General features: G+C 44.3%; 1 protein-coding gene across 5 annotated transcripts in view; it reads left to right on the top strand.

The window, feature by feature from the left end:
- The window catches only part of LOC310668837 (far upstream element-binding protein 3-like), a 340,163-nt gene that overhangs the window by 266,820 nt on the left and 57,503 nt on the right, over positions 1-15,840 (top strand). For all 5 annotated transcript variants that reach the window (XM_083422169.1, XM_083422171.1, XM_083422170.1 and 2 more), the window contains 3 exons: positions 9,431-9,591; positions 10,803-10,876; positions 11,577-11,653. In XM_083422169.1, coding sequence (XP_083278295.1) covers positions 9,431-9,591; positions 10,803-10,876; positions 11,577-11,653 — 312 coding nt within the window. The remainder of the gene's footprint in view (positions 1-9,430; positions 9,592-10,802; positions 10,877-11,576; positions 11,654-15,840) is intronic.

The raw sequence follows: 15,840 nt of genomic DNA, 5'->3' as shown, positions 1-15,840 counted from the left end.
TTTGATGCACTACTTTGGACCACCGACTTCTATGAGCATCTCGTGCTACTAGAGGTAGTAGTCCAGATGGGTTTAAATTTAAATGAAGCCAATAGTTGAATGTTCTTAACCAGGTCCGGGTCTCGACAGAGAGGAGGCCAGTCTCCAGCCGTAGGGCCGCATTTGGTACTGTCAGGGCTGGCTCCGGGTCCCAGCTCACCAAGGACCAACGCTAGCCGATAGTACAGTATCAAAGTCTTTATTGAAGAATAGTCTCCATTTACAAGTCTCAGCGTCCCAGCCCTACGTCTGGACTTTAGACCGGCGAAGCTCTGTCTGGATCTCCACCCCCTGTGCACCAGTTTAAGACTCTAATCTTACTCCACCTCTTCCTTCTCTCTCTCTTCCTCTGGGTCTTACTACCCCCCGGGGTCTCATTCCTCCTGGACTCTTCCGACGCAGAGCTTGACCCCTCTGACTCCTCCCCCTCTCTTCGGCGGGCTTTAGGACCTGGCTCCCTACCCGGGCTGCCCACCTTGCCGCCCTCCTGTACATTTGAACTTGGCGCGCGCGCGCGTTTTACTTTCCGGATGACCGTTTCCTCGCTCCCTGACGAGGGTGTGGCCACTCCTGCCTCACGTTCTCCCTCTGCCTGCGCGCTCCCTGATCCCGATGCCTTGGACTCCTCCCCCCTACTGCACTCTGGGGGGGACGCTGGTCCGGATTTCCAGCTGCTACTCTCTGAGTCCCCTCTGGCCCCTTCTTCCCGAGGTGTCCCCCTGGGCACTCCCCTTGCCCTGACCATGGGGGCCCCTTTCTGTGAATCCTCCGAGTCACTGGAGAGACTCAGAGACCTTGGACTACTGTCGCCGCTGACATTTCCTTCCGACTCCTCCCCCTCGCTCTCCGTTTCTTCCCTCTCCTGTGACTCTGCTCCTGAACCCCTGACAGGTACGCATGATGGAACGGCTAGAATCTGTCTTAAGAATTTAGACTGGACCGTTTCAAGTGTGCGGCAATGATTTCCCGTCCAGATTTGGGCCCCGTAGAGTAATTGCGCCAAGGGTTTTGCTTGAAAGACCTCCAGAGCTGCTGGGATATGTCTGCCCCCCTTCGTAAAGTAAAAGCGAGACAGTATTTTGGCGCTTTGAGATGCTTTTTCCCTAGCATATTTATGATGGGCCTCCCAGGCCCCTGTTGACTGGAAAACTACTCCGAGGTATTTGAAAATTTTGACCTGTTCTATTGGCTGATTGTCCATCTCCCATCTGTGATGTCTGTGTCTCCTAGCGAAGACCATGACTTTAGTTTTTTGGTGATTAACCACCAATTGATCTCTCCTGCAGTAAGCTGAGAATTCTCTTAGTAGCCTTTTGAGGCCTACTTTAGTTTGTGATAAGAGAACCGTGTCGTCCGCATAGAGGAGCGCTGAAATTGATTTTTCGGCCAGTTTGGGGGCATGAAACTCCGGGGATGTTAGGTGTTCGACCATGTCATTTATATATAAGTTAAATAAGGCCGGGGCTAAAATGCAACCCTGCTTGACTCCTTTGGTGGCTGGTACAGGGCCGATTAGTTGCCCATTTACTGAGGCTCTTACATATAACTTGGAGTCTTTATATAGGCTTTTTATCAAGAATAGTAATCTTTTGTCAATGTTGGTAGCATTGAGTTTAGCCCAAAGTTTGACTCGTGAAATCGAGTCAAAGGCCGCCTTCAGGTCAATAAATGCTGCGTATAGAATCCCACGCGTTTTATTGACATATTTGTCAATGAGATGTGCTAATACGAAGCAATGATCTATTGTTGTTCTGCCCTGTCTGAAGCCGGTTTGCTCCTCTGCCAGAACTGCCTCAGTTTCCATCCAGTCAATTAGTTTGATGTGGAGATGTTTGGCGTACAATTTGCTGGGGATAGGGAGGAGGCTAATGGGTCTATAGCTCGCTGGGTCTGCCATAGGACCCTTTTTATAGATTGGGATGATTACTGCCTCTGTCCAGCAACCAGGGATTATGCCTGTTGAATCGATGTATGTAAATATTGACGCCATTATAGGAGCCCACCAACTGGTATTGTTCTTCATGAGCTCTGCTGGAATGTAGTCTATGCCCGGGGCTTTGTTGTTTTTCAGTAGGGCAATTAGTTTCCCCGCCTCCTCTATGGAGACAGGAGGCCAGTATGGTAAGTTCTCGGAGTAGGCACTTGGATCGTTGTGCTGAGCTTTGTCGTCATAGAAGAGGGTTTGGAAATATTTCGTCCACTCCTGGGGTTCTACAATACATGTGGGACCAATCCGCTCTTGGCCCAGGAGCTCCCTAATGGTACGCCAGAAGGATGTTGAGTCTTTGTCATTCGAGGCCTTCACTAATCTACACCAGGCCAATCTCTCAGCTTTTTGTTTTTTTACCTTTAATAGCTGTTTGTAATTTCGTCTTAAATAGATGTAGGCCATAAATAGCGAGGGTGCTCCGATGTTTCTGTAATTCCGATAGGTTGATCTCAGACGTTTCCTTGCTTGTCTACACTCCAAATCAAACCAACTCTCTTGATCCTTTGCCCGCTTTGTAACAGAATTAAGTATCTCAGTTGTTAGGAAGGTCTTTAGTCTTGCTAATAACTCGTTGAACGAGTCCATGGCCTTTTCCCCGGTATTAGCTAATACAATGGCTGAGTAGATGGTCTTCACGTCTTCTGAATGGAGGAGGTGAGTTAGCTCTGTATTGAGCATGGGGGACCATTTAATGCTTCTGGGGGCCAATGATCCCAGGTTAACGATGGGGGTGTGGTAAAGGTTAGCCGTGGGTTTGTTAAACGATGGGCCATTGAGCACTAAAGTTAGTGGGAGGTGGTCGCTTTCGGTGTTATGTCCCACTTGAAACTTCGACACGGAGTTCTAGGTGAATCTTGATATCAGAATATAGTCTATCACACTTCCTCCCATCTTTGAAAAATGGGTATACTCCCCTGGGCGATCCTCTTCCCTACTACCGTTTAATATCATCAGCTCCCTTCTTTTTGCGACCTGGGCTAGACATAGCCCCGAGAAATTACATTTATTATCTTTAGAAAGTCGTGAAACGCCTTCGGTTGGGCTTTCAGGGTCCTGAATCTGATTATATTGGCTGTAAAGATTGCTATCATCAGTTCCCATACGGGCGTTGAAATCCCCTCTGATTATGATCGGTGTAGAAGGGTGGGAAGATTCTATGGACTCTAAGAATGCCTCTAACTCTGCCCAGTTAGCTTTCACTATAGATTTTTTTTGGCAGGGGAGCAGATAGACATTGACCACTACCAGTGCATCCCTCTTAATTTTGAGTAGGACTGCCGTGGCTAGTGAATTGCAGTTTGGGAGGGCTTTTAAGGAATGTTCAAGCTCTGTGGAGATAAGACTAGCTAAACCTCCACTAGGCCTACCTCCCCTCACAGATGGAGTAGCAAGTAGGGAGTGGCAAGAATACCCATTGAACAGAATGGGGTCACTGTACCAGGTCTCCTGCAGGAGGATGATATCGAATCGCTTAAGAAACATTGCAAATTGTTGATTGTTTTTCTTAGTGCGCCATCCTGCAATGTTCCAGGACAGCAGCTTTAATTCTCTGTCCCTCCATGGTGTAGGTTTATTGGGTCCACGGAGACCAGTGACCCCTTTACATCTAAAAAAACACTCCCATTAAGTTTGTCAATAGGCACCTGCTGCATAAGGGAATGATTATCCATAGCTCTTGGGGACTTAAGGGGGTGGTTTGGGCTTGGGGGAGTAGCTATTTCATTTGGGGAGAGTTTAAGATAGTTGAACCAGGTACTTGGAGATGTGACAGTACAGTCTGTTTTAGTTTTGCCTTACCATACACCAGCGGAGGCTGCGATTGGTCTTCCGAATCTACACATTTAAAGGTGCCTCCCACCATCCTCTTGTCCACTAGGCACTTGGGGGATATAGGCCGTGTGTGTGAGCCTTCCGTAGTCTCAACATGGGCCACCTTTTTGGTCAGTCTGCTTCTCAGGGTGTCCAGTCTAACCAAGATTTCCTTTTGGGCTGGCGTCTGTAGTGACCAGAACCGATTTATTAAGGCAAATTCTTCTGTGGAGAAAGAGTCCTCTCTGTCGTTCAAATGAAGTTGAGTCTCAATAGGAGCTTTGTTTTCCTGCTGATGGTTTTGTTGGTTTTGTTGCATGTGCACTCTATCATTTTGTTCCTCTGTTCCTGGTCTCCCTTCCCCCTTGGCCGCCAGTAGGGAGGTTAGCGGGGCTCTGTTTTCAAAGATTCTTAATAAATCTATTCCTTTCTTTGAGAATAGATTTCTTGTTCTAAAGATAAAGTTGACCAGATTATGATCTTTAAATGTGATCAGGGCGCGGACTGAATGTCCATCTTGATTGTCAGGACTGGTCGTTGTCCTCTTCAGATCACTCTTTAAATCTGATTGATTTAATTTTCTAGAGTAGAATGCACAGGGTCTCCAGTCCCCTTCCTTGTCCTGTTGCAGCAGGATGGCCCCAATAGCCCTATCAGAGGCGTCAGTTTCTACCTTCATACGTTTACTTGGATCTAGGTGCATAAGATATTTTTCTGAAGCAAACACCGCCTTTAATTTATCAAAGGCCTTCTGTGCTTCCTCAGACCATCTGAATGTCCCCTTGCCTCTTAATTTATCAAAGGCCTTCTGTGCTTCCTCAGACCATCTGAATGTCCCCTTGCCTCTTAATTTATCAAAGGCCTTCTGTGCTTCCTCAGACCATCTGAATGTCCCCTTGCCTCTTAATTTATCAAAGGCCTTCTGTGCTTCCTCAGACCATCTGAATGTCCCCTTGCCTCTTAGACAGTCAGTGGTGTTGTGATTTTGGAGTAATTACCTATGAATTTACGGTAGAAATTAGCAAATCCTAAAAACCTCTGTAGATCTTTCTTAGTTTTAGGTGCCTCCCATTCCACCACTGCCTGAACTTTACTGGGGTCCATGTGCACCCCTTTGTGGGAAATGCAATATCCCAGGAACTCCACATTTTGTGTGTGGAACTTACACTTTTCTAACTTCACATATAACCTGTTGGTCCTCAATCTCTCTAACACCTGCGTGACATGTTTTACATGTTCTTCCATACTTTCACTATATATTAAGAGGTCATCTAAATAAGAGACACAGAACTGATCCAGTATACCTGCCAAGACGTGATTGATGAAGGTTTGAAATACCCCTGAGCCATTTTGCAAGCCAAAAGGCATTACCAAGAATTCAAATGCACCATACTTAGTACAAAAACTGGTTTTCCACTCATCCCCTTCTCTGACCCTTATCAGATTATATGCTCCTCGTAGATCAAGCTTGGTAAAGACTTTGGCTGACCTTACTCTCTCTAAGAGGTCATCTATACGTGGCAGTGGGCACACGTGAGGCTTCATTTGGCTATTAAGGATTCTGAAGTCACATACTAATCTCGGTGCCCCTTCCTCCCCTTTCTTTTTGACAAAAAAGACGGGAGCACCCCCGAGGCCATGGACTCTCTAATAAAACCTCTCTGCAAATTCTTTTGCAGGAACTCCCTCAATGCTGCAGATTCTACTTCTGACATGGCATATATCTTGCTTGGTGGCAACTGTGCCCCAGGGACTAGATCTATCTTGCAATCATAGGGCCTATGTGGTGGAAGTTTATCCGCTTCTTTTTCACAAAAAACATCCCAATAAGCAATATATTGTGACGGAATCTCACTTTCATTCCCCATCAACTTCCCTTCCACCTCTGTTACCATTACTTCCACCGAGATTTTCCCCTTTTTCCCCAAACAATGTGTCATACAATAGATCGAACCAAAAACCAAATACCTTTGATGCCAGGCAATCACTGGATTGTGACGATTGAGCCAACTCATGCCCAGCACCATCGGGTGTCCAGCTAGTTTGGTCACATGAAATGCCCTGGTCTCTGAGTGATGACCCATATCCATTCTCATTGGTGGCGTCTCATAAGTCACTTCTCCTGACAGTAGCGGTCTGCCGTCGATTGTTTTCACTCGTAATGGGAAATTCAAGGGTAACAAAGCGATTTTGTGTTCCTGTACCAATTTCTGGTCTATGAAATCTGCTGACGCTCCTGAGTCTAACAGCGCCTCTACCTGGACCCTGTGTCCATTGGGTAGTTGTAGTTGCACCTTCACCGTTAGTCCTGGGATAGGTGGTTCCGCGTGAGAGCCTTCTATTGCTTCCCCACCCGGCTGCAAGCTCCCATTTCCAGCCGGGGACATTTGTTTCCCTGATGCAGTTCCTTCGGGCAATTGTCTTCTCCCATGTCTGCTCCAGATAGAGACTCCCATCCTTTACGATTACGACATTGTCGTGCTAGATGCCCTGGTTTTCCACAGACAAAGCAACGCCTCGTGTCTCTTCCTCTCCCTGCATTTCCTCTTACCATGGAAGAGGTAGTAACTGGGAGGGGTCTGGCTGCCCCTAATTCCATGGGCTCTGGCCGCTCTCGTCCTGGCACGTTGCCCATTCTGCTTTCTGTACTTTTGATATTGTTTTCCCGCCATCGTGGTCTCCATTGTTCCTTCTTTTCACTAGCCCTCCGTTCTATGCGTAGGCTCAATTGCAGGCACGTTCAGACCAGAGAGTCCAAGGAACTAGGTTCTGGCATTTGGGCCAATTGGTCTAAAATCTCATTATTCAGTCCTTCCCTAAAAAGGGCTGCAACTGTTGGGGAATTCAGATCCCATTTTAATTTCTGCACCAGCAAACTAAAGTTGGACCAATAAACTCCCACAGTGTCTTTTCCTTGTCTCATTCTCAACAGCTGCCTTGCTGTGGTTACTTCATGCGCAGGGTCTAAGAAAATCGTGTCTAGATACTGCAGAAACATTTGTAGATTTCCTAGGGCGGCATCCCTTCGAGATATTAGGGGTATAACACAGTCCTTAGCCCTCCCTTCCAAGAAATTAATCACATAAGCAACCTTCTCTTGCTCAGATTGAAATTCTTTATCCTTTATCTCAATTATGTAAGAAATTTCTGTCTTGAAAGCCATGTATTAAGAGGTTTCTCCCTTGAAGCTACGCGGACGTACAGTAAATGTTTTACTCACTCTGTCTCCCCGCGTCGCTTGCAACATGGTTCTATGTTCTCCCAATGCTGCCGATAGTACGTCGACTTGACTTTTCAACTGTACGTTCTGTTGCCATAATTCCTGTAATGTTAGCTGGAGCGCTGGGGTTTCTCCTTGCCCAACTGGCGCCACAGCTCCCTCCATTTTGGCTTCTCCTTCTTTACGTATAGTGAAGAGGCGCAGAGCAGAAGGTATTCTGTCAGGACTGGTCGTTGTCCTCTTCAGATCACCACACAAACACTTCTTGTTCTTTTATAACTTTTTATTGCGTATTAACAAAATAATCTTATAAACGGTTCTTAAATATTATTCCTCAGAGTCACTTATTTCAGATACCTTCTGAGCTCTGCTTCTCCATGACCAGCCACCCTCAAAATAGCAAAGGCACCTTTCCCTTCGCTTTCCCGCTCTTTTTTCTAACCTCCTGGCTAGAGCTGTCTTGTATCTCCCCTCCTCCGAATCAGAGCTAGAACTTAACCCTTGCCTTTCCTGTGAACAGCCAGTCCCTCCCTGTTGTTCCTCTTGCTCCCTTCTATTAGATTCACTGCTCTCCTCCCCCTCTTGGGGAATGCTTTCTCCCTCTGATAAACTGAAAACTTCTAACTCTTCCCTGACATTGATATAGGTAGTCTATACTGTCTATGTCGGTTGCCTTAACTGCCCCAGGTAGAATGTTGTTTATAATAGTCAGCAGGTGCCTCACGCGGTCTGTCCCTGGGCGAGGACCCAGTGGTTTTGGATAGTTCGTGAATACCATCTTTTCCGGGCTTAGGACCAGGATCCATTCTTTCTTTCTACTGGGGGCTTGGAGTTCCCGCGGGTTTCCGTCTATATTGGAGATCCCCAACTTACTTCTGTTTGCCGTTGCTACAGGGATCCTAGGTGGGTTCAAGGCAGGAGCATCCAGCTGTAGTTTGGTTGCTTTTGTCAGGCTGGGCGAACATAGGGGGAGAACAGCCGTGGGGGGACTTATTTCTTTGTATGTACTTGGGGAATTATTTTCACATATGGGGAGGGGTTTGGTCTTTGGCGCGTCTCCCTTGTCGATCTCTTTGGTGCCTTGAGCTTTGATTTTTTTTGTGGGTATAGGAGATGATGATAATAAGTTGAAGAGTTTCTGCCACTGTTTTTTACTGATGTGTTGGGTTTTTCTAGATGGCTTAAATTTTTTGATGTTTTTAGTTTTCTTCGTCTTGGGTTCCGGTTTTCTTTTGCGTTAGTTCTTTTTGGGTGGTATGTAGATTCTAGCATCTGAGTCCAGGGTCTGATCTGTGGCTCTTTTTGCTTGTTTGAAATTCTCCACAAGCGTCAGGAGTAGGCCATTTGTTACTGCTAGGAAGTTTTTTATATTGTATAGGTCTGTGCGTATCTGATCTATTTGATCGTGTAACTGGTCACCCCTCTCTTCTATACTGTTGGCACTCGCTGTAGGCTGAGGGTCTTGCTGGTTTTCCCTGAGATTCTGGGGGTCTTGCTGGTTTTCCCTGAGATTCTGAGTTGATTTTTGGTGCTCGAGGTCATTGGGGTTGGGGGAATTGGTCATCCAGGCGTTCTCAGCTAGGTCCAGTTGCAGAACAGAGAGGTTTAGATTTGATGCAGGTGGAACAGCGGCCAGTGCCGACTCCCCTGGACATTGGAATGCCGGTTGCCAAGGGAACAACTGAGAGCGGGCTGGAACACAGCCAAAGCTCTCAGGAAGCTCAGACAGGCGTGAACAGACACAGAGATAGTCTATCAGAAAAGGAAGAGGCTGGAGCTGATCCAATAAGTCTGAAGAGTTGGTGAATGGGAGGGCTGTTAGACGGGAAGGAAAGCAAGAGATTAAAGGTGCAAAAGTTCAATATCTTCTGTAGGAACCGGAAGAAGTCTTCAGAAGGGTCATCTTGAGTGATAATGTCGGCAGCTTCGTTAGAGCCATCCGGAGCTATCTGTTTGTTTTTGCAATGAATCCTCCTTTTTAATTACGTACGTTACTGTATTATCAAGCTGGAACCTGGACTCCTGACACTAGCCTTTGAAATTCCCTTCCCCTTTGAATTTTAGATGGGCACAATCTCTGTTGTGTTTCCAACACCTATGGAAGAGCTCCCTCATCCCAGTGTGCATCTGTATTGGAATTGTTTTTAGATATTTTGATTGGCTTATTGCTTGCATTTTTTATGCTGACCAGAGCATGATGAGAATTGCAGTCCAAAACATCTGAAGGGCATGCCAGGGTGGCAAGGACTGATCTATTCCATGTGATTGGATGTTCCTACTTCCACGCATCTTTGATAACTGCTGAAAATATAAAGTGGAAGACTGAGCAGGTTCTACCTCCCTTTTCTTCCTCCCCTCTTGCTTCCTTGCAGGTGGAGAGAATATCAAGAACATAAACCAACAGTCTGGGGCCCATGTAGAGCTCCAGAGAAACCCACCTCCCAGCACAGACCCCTGCATACGGATGTTCACCATTCGGGGTGTCCCCCAGCAGATTGAGCTTGCGAGACACCTCATAGATGAGAAAGTTGGTGTGAGTTGCTGCTCCTTCTCTTCCCTTCTGTTTGCTTCTTCCTTTTTAAAAAATAAAATAATGTTTTGCAGATTACAATACAGTATGATCACATCTTACATCCAATTAACTTGTGTGATTTCAACCTTGTGTGGTTGAAAACTAACTGGTTGAAATCCTGCAAATTAATTGCACACAAGCTTGGCACAGAAAGAGCTTTTAAACTCTCTGCCTTGCTTAGAAGGTAAAGATGGTCACGCAGGGACAGATACGCCATTCCCAGAATGTAACCCTTGCACAACACACAATCATACTATACATTAAAGACCAATGATAGCAAAACATTTACATAATTTTCTTGTGTCATCATTACACCTTTGAGAGAAGAAAATGCTAAGGAGTAAACCTACAAAAATCCAGACTGGAGTCCCTAAAATGGTTGGATGGTGCCTTGTATGCCTACTTCGGGCAACTCCTGCAGCCAAGCTGGTGCCAAATATATTGCTCTGCTTTCATTTGAACCACATCTCAAGGCAGAGAGGTGGGTTTTGTTGTCTGGGTGGCCCAGGACCTCCATACACACTGCCCAGGCTTGCACCCCAGAAGAGGTTGATTTGATGCTGCTAACGCAGCGGTTTGACTTCTCGAGACAGATGGATGCCAACAACATTTTTGCTAGGTGCACAGTCCCATTATGTGACGTGGAGCACTGTTGTTCCCACTGTACAGACAGGAAAATTGTTCTGTGGCCCAGTGCCCCATTCAACACTCACTGTGTACCTTGCATAAGAATTTTGGGGTCATTTACCAGCAAAATTAGACAGGCACCTAATGTCACAGTGTTCAGATGCCTATTTGAAGGCATTTTTTATTTAAGAAGACTTTCCCCTTTGGGTGACCTGATCACTTATGGAATATTAATTATTTGCTACTACAGTTTTATTGTTTCTTTAGGATTTGTAATACAGGAATTGATTGCTTTTAGAGGTTTGTAAGAATGATTTTATTGTTTTTTTAAGAAAGCAGGTTTTGTTGTGTTTATCCTATTTTATCTTGTACTCTGCTTTGAATAGCCTCTGGCCATTAATCTGTTTATAAATCTGTTAAATGAAATAAAATTATTCATATTGAGAAGCCTTCCACAGCTCCTTAACTCTTAGGTGCATTTTCAATTAACCTTGTAGCCTGAGTGACAGAAAGGTCAATTAATTACCTGTTTGTTCCTTCTCCAGTGTACTGGTCTGGGTGGCCCTGGGGGTTTCAGCCAGAGCCCCTTCAACCAAGCACCTGCTGCACCTCACCAAAAGTACGTAGCCATCTTGCTTGCATTCCCATCACCGTTAGATCCTCCCCACTCCCCGGCCCACCAAATCTAGCTGTAGTTGTGATGGTAGCATTAAGCAGCATCCTGGGTTCATGATGCTTTTACAGAAGAACAAGTCGTCTATGCTTTCCCTGAGAAACTTAAATAAATTCTGTAATTTTGAGGTGCCTGGATTGGGAGGGGGGAGGGGCAGGTAGGGGCTGTGGCCACATGCAGCCTTGGATGGCCAATAAATATAGTTGGGACTTTCCTTCCCATCATAAAGCTCATTGGTACCTTCCAGGAAGCCTCTTGGATTATTGGTTGGGCAGGGAACTTTCTTGCCATTAATTAAAATCAAGTATGGGAAACCTGTGGCCCTCATGTTGCTGAACTACAACTCTCATCATCCCTGAACACTGGCCATGCTTGCTGGGGCTCATGGGAGGTGTAGTCCAGCAACATGGGGGGGGGGGCAGTAGTGAAAGATTCCCTACACCTGTTTGTTTTGTTTTTTTTAAACTCCACTGGAATCAGTGTTCTTTTTTAATATTGATGAGTTGGTAGTGAAACGAGTCCAGAGCTAATCTTGTGCATACTAGGGTCTGTTTCAACCCTTTTTGACAAATTTTAATATGAACACATCATTGTGGATGGACCAGCTCCTTTTCCCTTCAATCACTAATGATCTTGTCCTCCACAGCGGTCCTCAGACCTTCATGACGCAGGGTTGGGGTGGCACTTATCAGACGTGGCAACAGCCTGGGCAGCAGGTTCCAAGTAAGTGTCTTGTAATCGTAGAGCTTCCAAAAATCACCCAGTTTAAGTTGATTGAGTTAAAGAGTGGGGGGACCTCTTGCCCTCTGTATGTTTCTGGGCTACATCTCCCATTGACCATTGGCCATGCTGATGGGAGTCATAGTTCGGCTACATATGGAGGGCCACAGGTTCCCCACCACTGGACTCTTAAAGGAAACGTTTCTTCAAACATGCAATATCTGGAGTTGTATATCATGCAGCACCTCAGTTTGCTACTGCTTAAGCACTGGTTAAACATGAGCATGTGAGAACTACTAGCAAAAATAATAGAATCTTAGAGCTGGAATGTACCCAAGGGTCATCTACTCCAATGCCCTGCAATGCAGGAATCTCAGCGAAAGCATTCATGACAAATGGCCATCCAAACTCTCTTTATAAACCTCCAAGGAAGGAGAGTCCACCACCTCTCATGGGAGTCTGTTCCACTGTTGAATAGCTCTTACTGTCAGAATTTTTTTCCGAATGTTTAGTTGAAATCTCCTTTCTTGTCACTTGAAGCCATTGGTTCGAGTCCTACCCTCCAGAGCAGATATTTGAAGATGGCTATTTCTTTTCAGTCTCCACTTTTCCAGGTTAAACATACCCAACTCCTTCATGCGCTCCTTGTAAGGCTTAGTTTCCAGACCCTTGATCATCTTGGTTGCCCTCCTCTTCTCACGTTCCAGCTTGTCAACATCCTTTTTAAATTGTGGAGCCCAGAATTGGACGCAGTATTCTAGGTGGGGTCTGAGCAAGGCAGAATAGAGTGGTACTATTATTTCCCTTGATCTGGACACTATACTTCTGTTGATGCAACCTAAAATAGTGTAACCTTTTTTGCTGCTGCATCACACTGGTGGTTTTTTAAAAATGTATTTTTATTTTTTTAAAATATTGGTTTTCAAAAGTATGAGCAGTGCCGGCTTCTGGTTTGGCAGGGACATCAGGAAGAAGTGCGGAATAGCCTCTCAGGGAATTCTGAGCAGCGCAGGGGCTTTTTAAAGGTCCGCAAGTACCCTGTGGACCTTGGAACCTCAAGGGGAATACCTTGAGGGACGGAGCACCCAGCGGTGCCCAGACGTGCTCTCCTGCTTCTTGGGTTTAAATAATAATCCAAGGACGGGATAGAGCTGTGGGCGCGAAGGGGAAGCACCTCGGACCTCACGCTGTGCAGTCTCAGGCTTCTGATGAAAGTGCCAAGCTTCCACGATAAAATTGAATTCCGAAGAATGGGATATTTTTAAACACTGACAATCGGGAGGAATTCAAAGAATTTGACCAGCCAAGGGATGCAAAAAGGGAGTCCGTCCTGGCTGCAGTGTAAAGATGGCGCAGAGAACAAAGGCGTAAGAACAAAGGCGGAAGTGAAAGTTCCTGCTGAGTAAGTGTAAAACTGAAAGTCCTCAGAGGCACTCAGAGGCACTGCACTGAGGCAAATGCCATTTTATAACGTTGAAAGAGGGAAAAGAGTTAAAAAGGGACTTTGTTTCTCTTCTTTTCTTGCGAAGACTTTGTGGCTCGGTGGGAGAAACAGTACCGTGCTGAGCTCCAGCCCAGAGACTCAGATACTTTGTATAAAACTTTATATAAAACAGAGGGGAATGCTGGCAACATTGGAAGGGACTGACAAGTGAAAGTGGGACAGAGCAGTAAAAGTTTTAAAGTGTGTTGCAGAGATCCCTAAGCCTCTCATCTCTGATTAAATGGACATAGAAGAGGTTTGAATTGAAACTGTGATCATTCTCATACCCCCACTGGAATGAGAAGGGAGGAATTTAATTTGGAAAAACGCTTTATACCCAAATATCCTTTGAGGATTAAGCCTGCGAGTGGCTAGAAAAATCACCTCCCTGGCTCCCTGATTGGATTACAACTCCACCTGGATCTATAAATTGGATTGAGTCGACAAGTGGCGGAAGACCAGAAAAGGACCTTTAAATTGAGACAGTAGTTGGGACAAGGTCTATATATTTCTGACTTGTATTACTTCTTTTTTCCTTTCCTTTCCTTTTGAGACAGTACTTGATGTGCATTTAAATGGGTGATCTTTAAAGTGTGTGGCTAAGACAAAGAAATTGAAAGCTATAGTGAAGAGAAGGGAAAACATCTGAGGGTTATAACCTAAGGGTTATTGCCCAAATTACAATTTGTCATTAACTCGCTTTTCGGCTCTTTGGAGTACATGCTCCCTCTAGTGGTGAAAGTATAATATTGAGTTATATGCTTAAAAATGCCAGGGGAAAAGGGGGAGGGGGAATGGAGGAATGCCAGGGGATAGAAGACAGTCGAAACAGGAAGAAATTAAGTTAAAAATAAAGGAAGAATTTAAACAAAATGAACAACATATGGAGAAAAAACTGGCAGAAGTACAAGAAATTCTGGATAAGAAAATAGAGGGGGTGGGGGAGTTGTCAAAATTAAAGATTTAATGGTTAGATCAAAAACAACGGAAGAGCTAGCGAAACGAACGCAGAAGGAAGTTAAGGAAAATAGGAAAGAGACAGATAGAATTAAAGAGGAAATGACAGAGGTTAGTAAAATACAAGAACAGATCTGGGACAACATGGCTCTGATGGAGATGAGGCAGAAGCAAAGAAATTTAAAATTTAGAGGGGTAGTAGAAGAAGCAAATGAAGATATAAAAGCAAAATTGATTAAAGAATTGGCAAGATGGATGGATATGAAGGAGGAAGAAATTGAATATACAATTGAGAATGTGTTTAGAATTAAAGTGAGATCGGTAAAAGCCAAAGCCAAAAAAACTGCCTGGAGATTAATTTTTAATTCATTAGAGATGAGTAATGCAATTCTGAGAATGACTTATAATAACAAATTATTAATTGATGGAAGACCAATCATTTTTAAAGAGATTCCTACCAGATTTTTACGAAAAAGAGACGGATACAAACAACTGGTGACTCTACTGCAGAAAATTGGAATCCAACATAGGTGGGAGTTTCCTGAAGGAATCTTTTTATTACAAAGACAAAAGATTTAGACTAACAGATCTCCAAGAGGTAAAGAAATTCTCTAGAAGATATGAGAAAGAATTAGGCAAGATGGAAGGAAGCCTTGTTGGTCCCAGATCCACCGGAGCAGACCTTTATGTCGAAGAAGAGAACAAAAAAGAAGAGGAAAGACAGAAACAAAGGAGAAGGAGAGGGAGAGGGAGAAGAAGAAGAGGTAGAAGAGGAAGAGGAGGAAGACAACACTAACAAAACCACCCAAATTTAATTCATCTCTTTGTCTCAAAAGTAGATTAAGGAAATGATGTTGAAATTGATAACCTGGAATATTAATGGGCTTAACAAGAAATCTAAACGAAATAAAGTTGAAAATGTTTTGGAAAAAAGGAATCTTGATGTAATCTGTTTACAAGAAACCCATGTTGCTAAAAAACATAGACACATTTTGATTAATAAAAGACTGGGTAGAAAGCTTATAACTTCAGATGTTAATAAAAAAAGAGGGGTGGTTTTATATAAAAAGGAGAGATTAGATCCTAAACTGATTTCTAAAGATGAGGAGGGGAGAGTGATTGTGGTACAAATAACGCTGCAGGGCAAGAGGTTAATTGTAGTGGGAATATACACACCTAATGGAAACAAAGCAGAATTCTTTAAGAGAGATTAGAGGAAAAGATTGATGGACTTTATGGATCAGAAGATAATTTTGATGGGGGATTGCAGTGGAGTGGTAATGCTGGAAATAGAATGTCAAAGAAAAAAAAGGTATAAAAGAGGGTAAACTTCATAAGACATTATTTGATTTGGTTGAAAATTTTGGCTTAATAGACATTTGGAGGTTGAAACACCCAATTACAAAACAGTTCACTTTTTTCTCAGAACCCCATCAAAGCTCGAGCAGAATAGCCTATGTATGGGTATCCAAAGAATTGGCCCCAAGAGTAAGTAAAAATGAGATTATTCCACAAACCCAATCTGATCACAATTCAATATATTTGGAATTGAGAGTTAAAGAGCAATCTTCTTTCAGATGGAGGATGAATGATACATTGTTTGAGAACCCAAAAATAGTAGAGAAAGCAGAAGAGGCAATAAAGGAATATTTTGATTGGAATTTACACAAAGAGGCTGGTTTGGATATAGTGTGGGACGTGAGTAAAGCAGCTATGAGGGGTTTCCTGATACAGCAAAACAGCTTCAAGA

This window comes from Podarcis tiliguerta (assembly GCF_965153285.1).
Source record: "Podarcis tiliguerta genome assembly, chromosome: W".
Classification (NCBI taxonomy): domain Eukaryota; kingdom Metazoa; phylum Chordata; class Lepidosauria; order Squamata; family Lacertidae; genus Podarcis; species Podarcis tiliguerta.
This window is presented reverse-complemented; position numbering and strand designations above follow the sequence as displayed.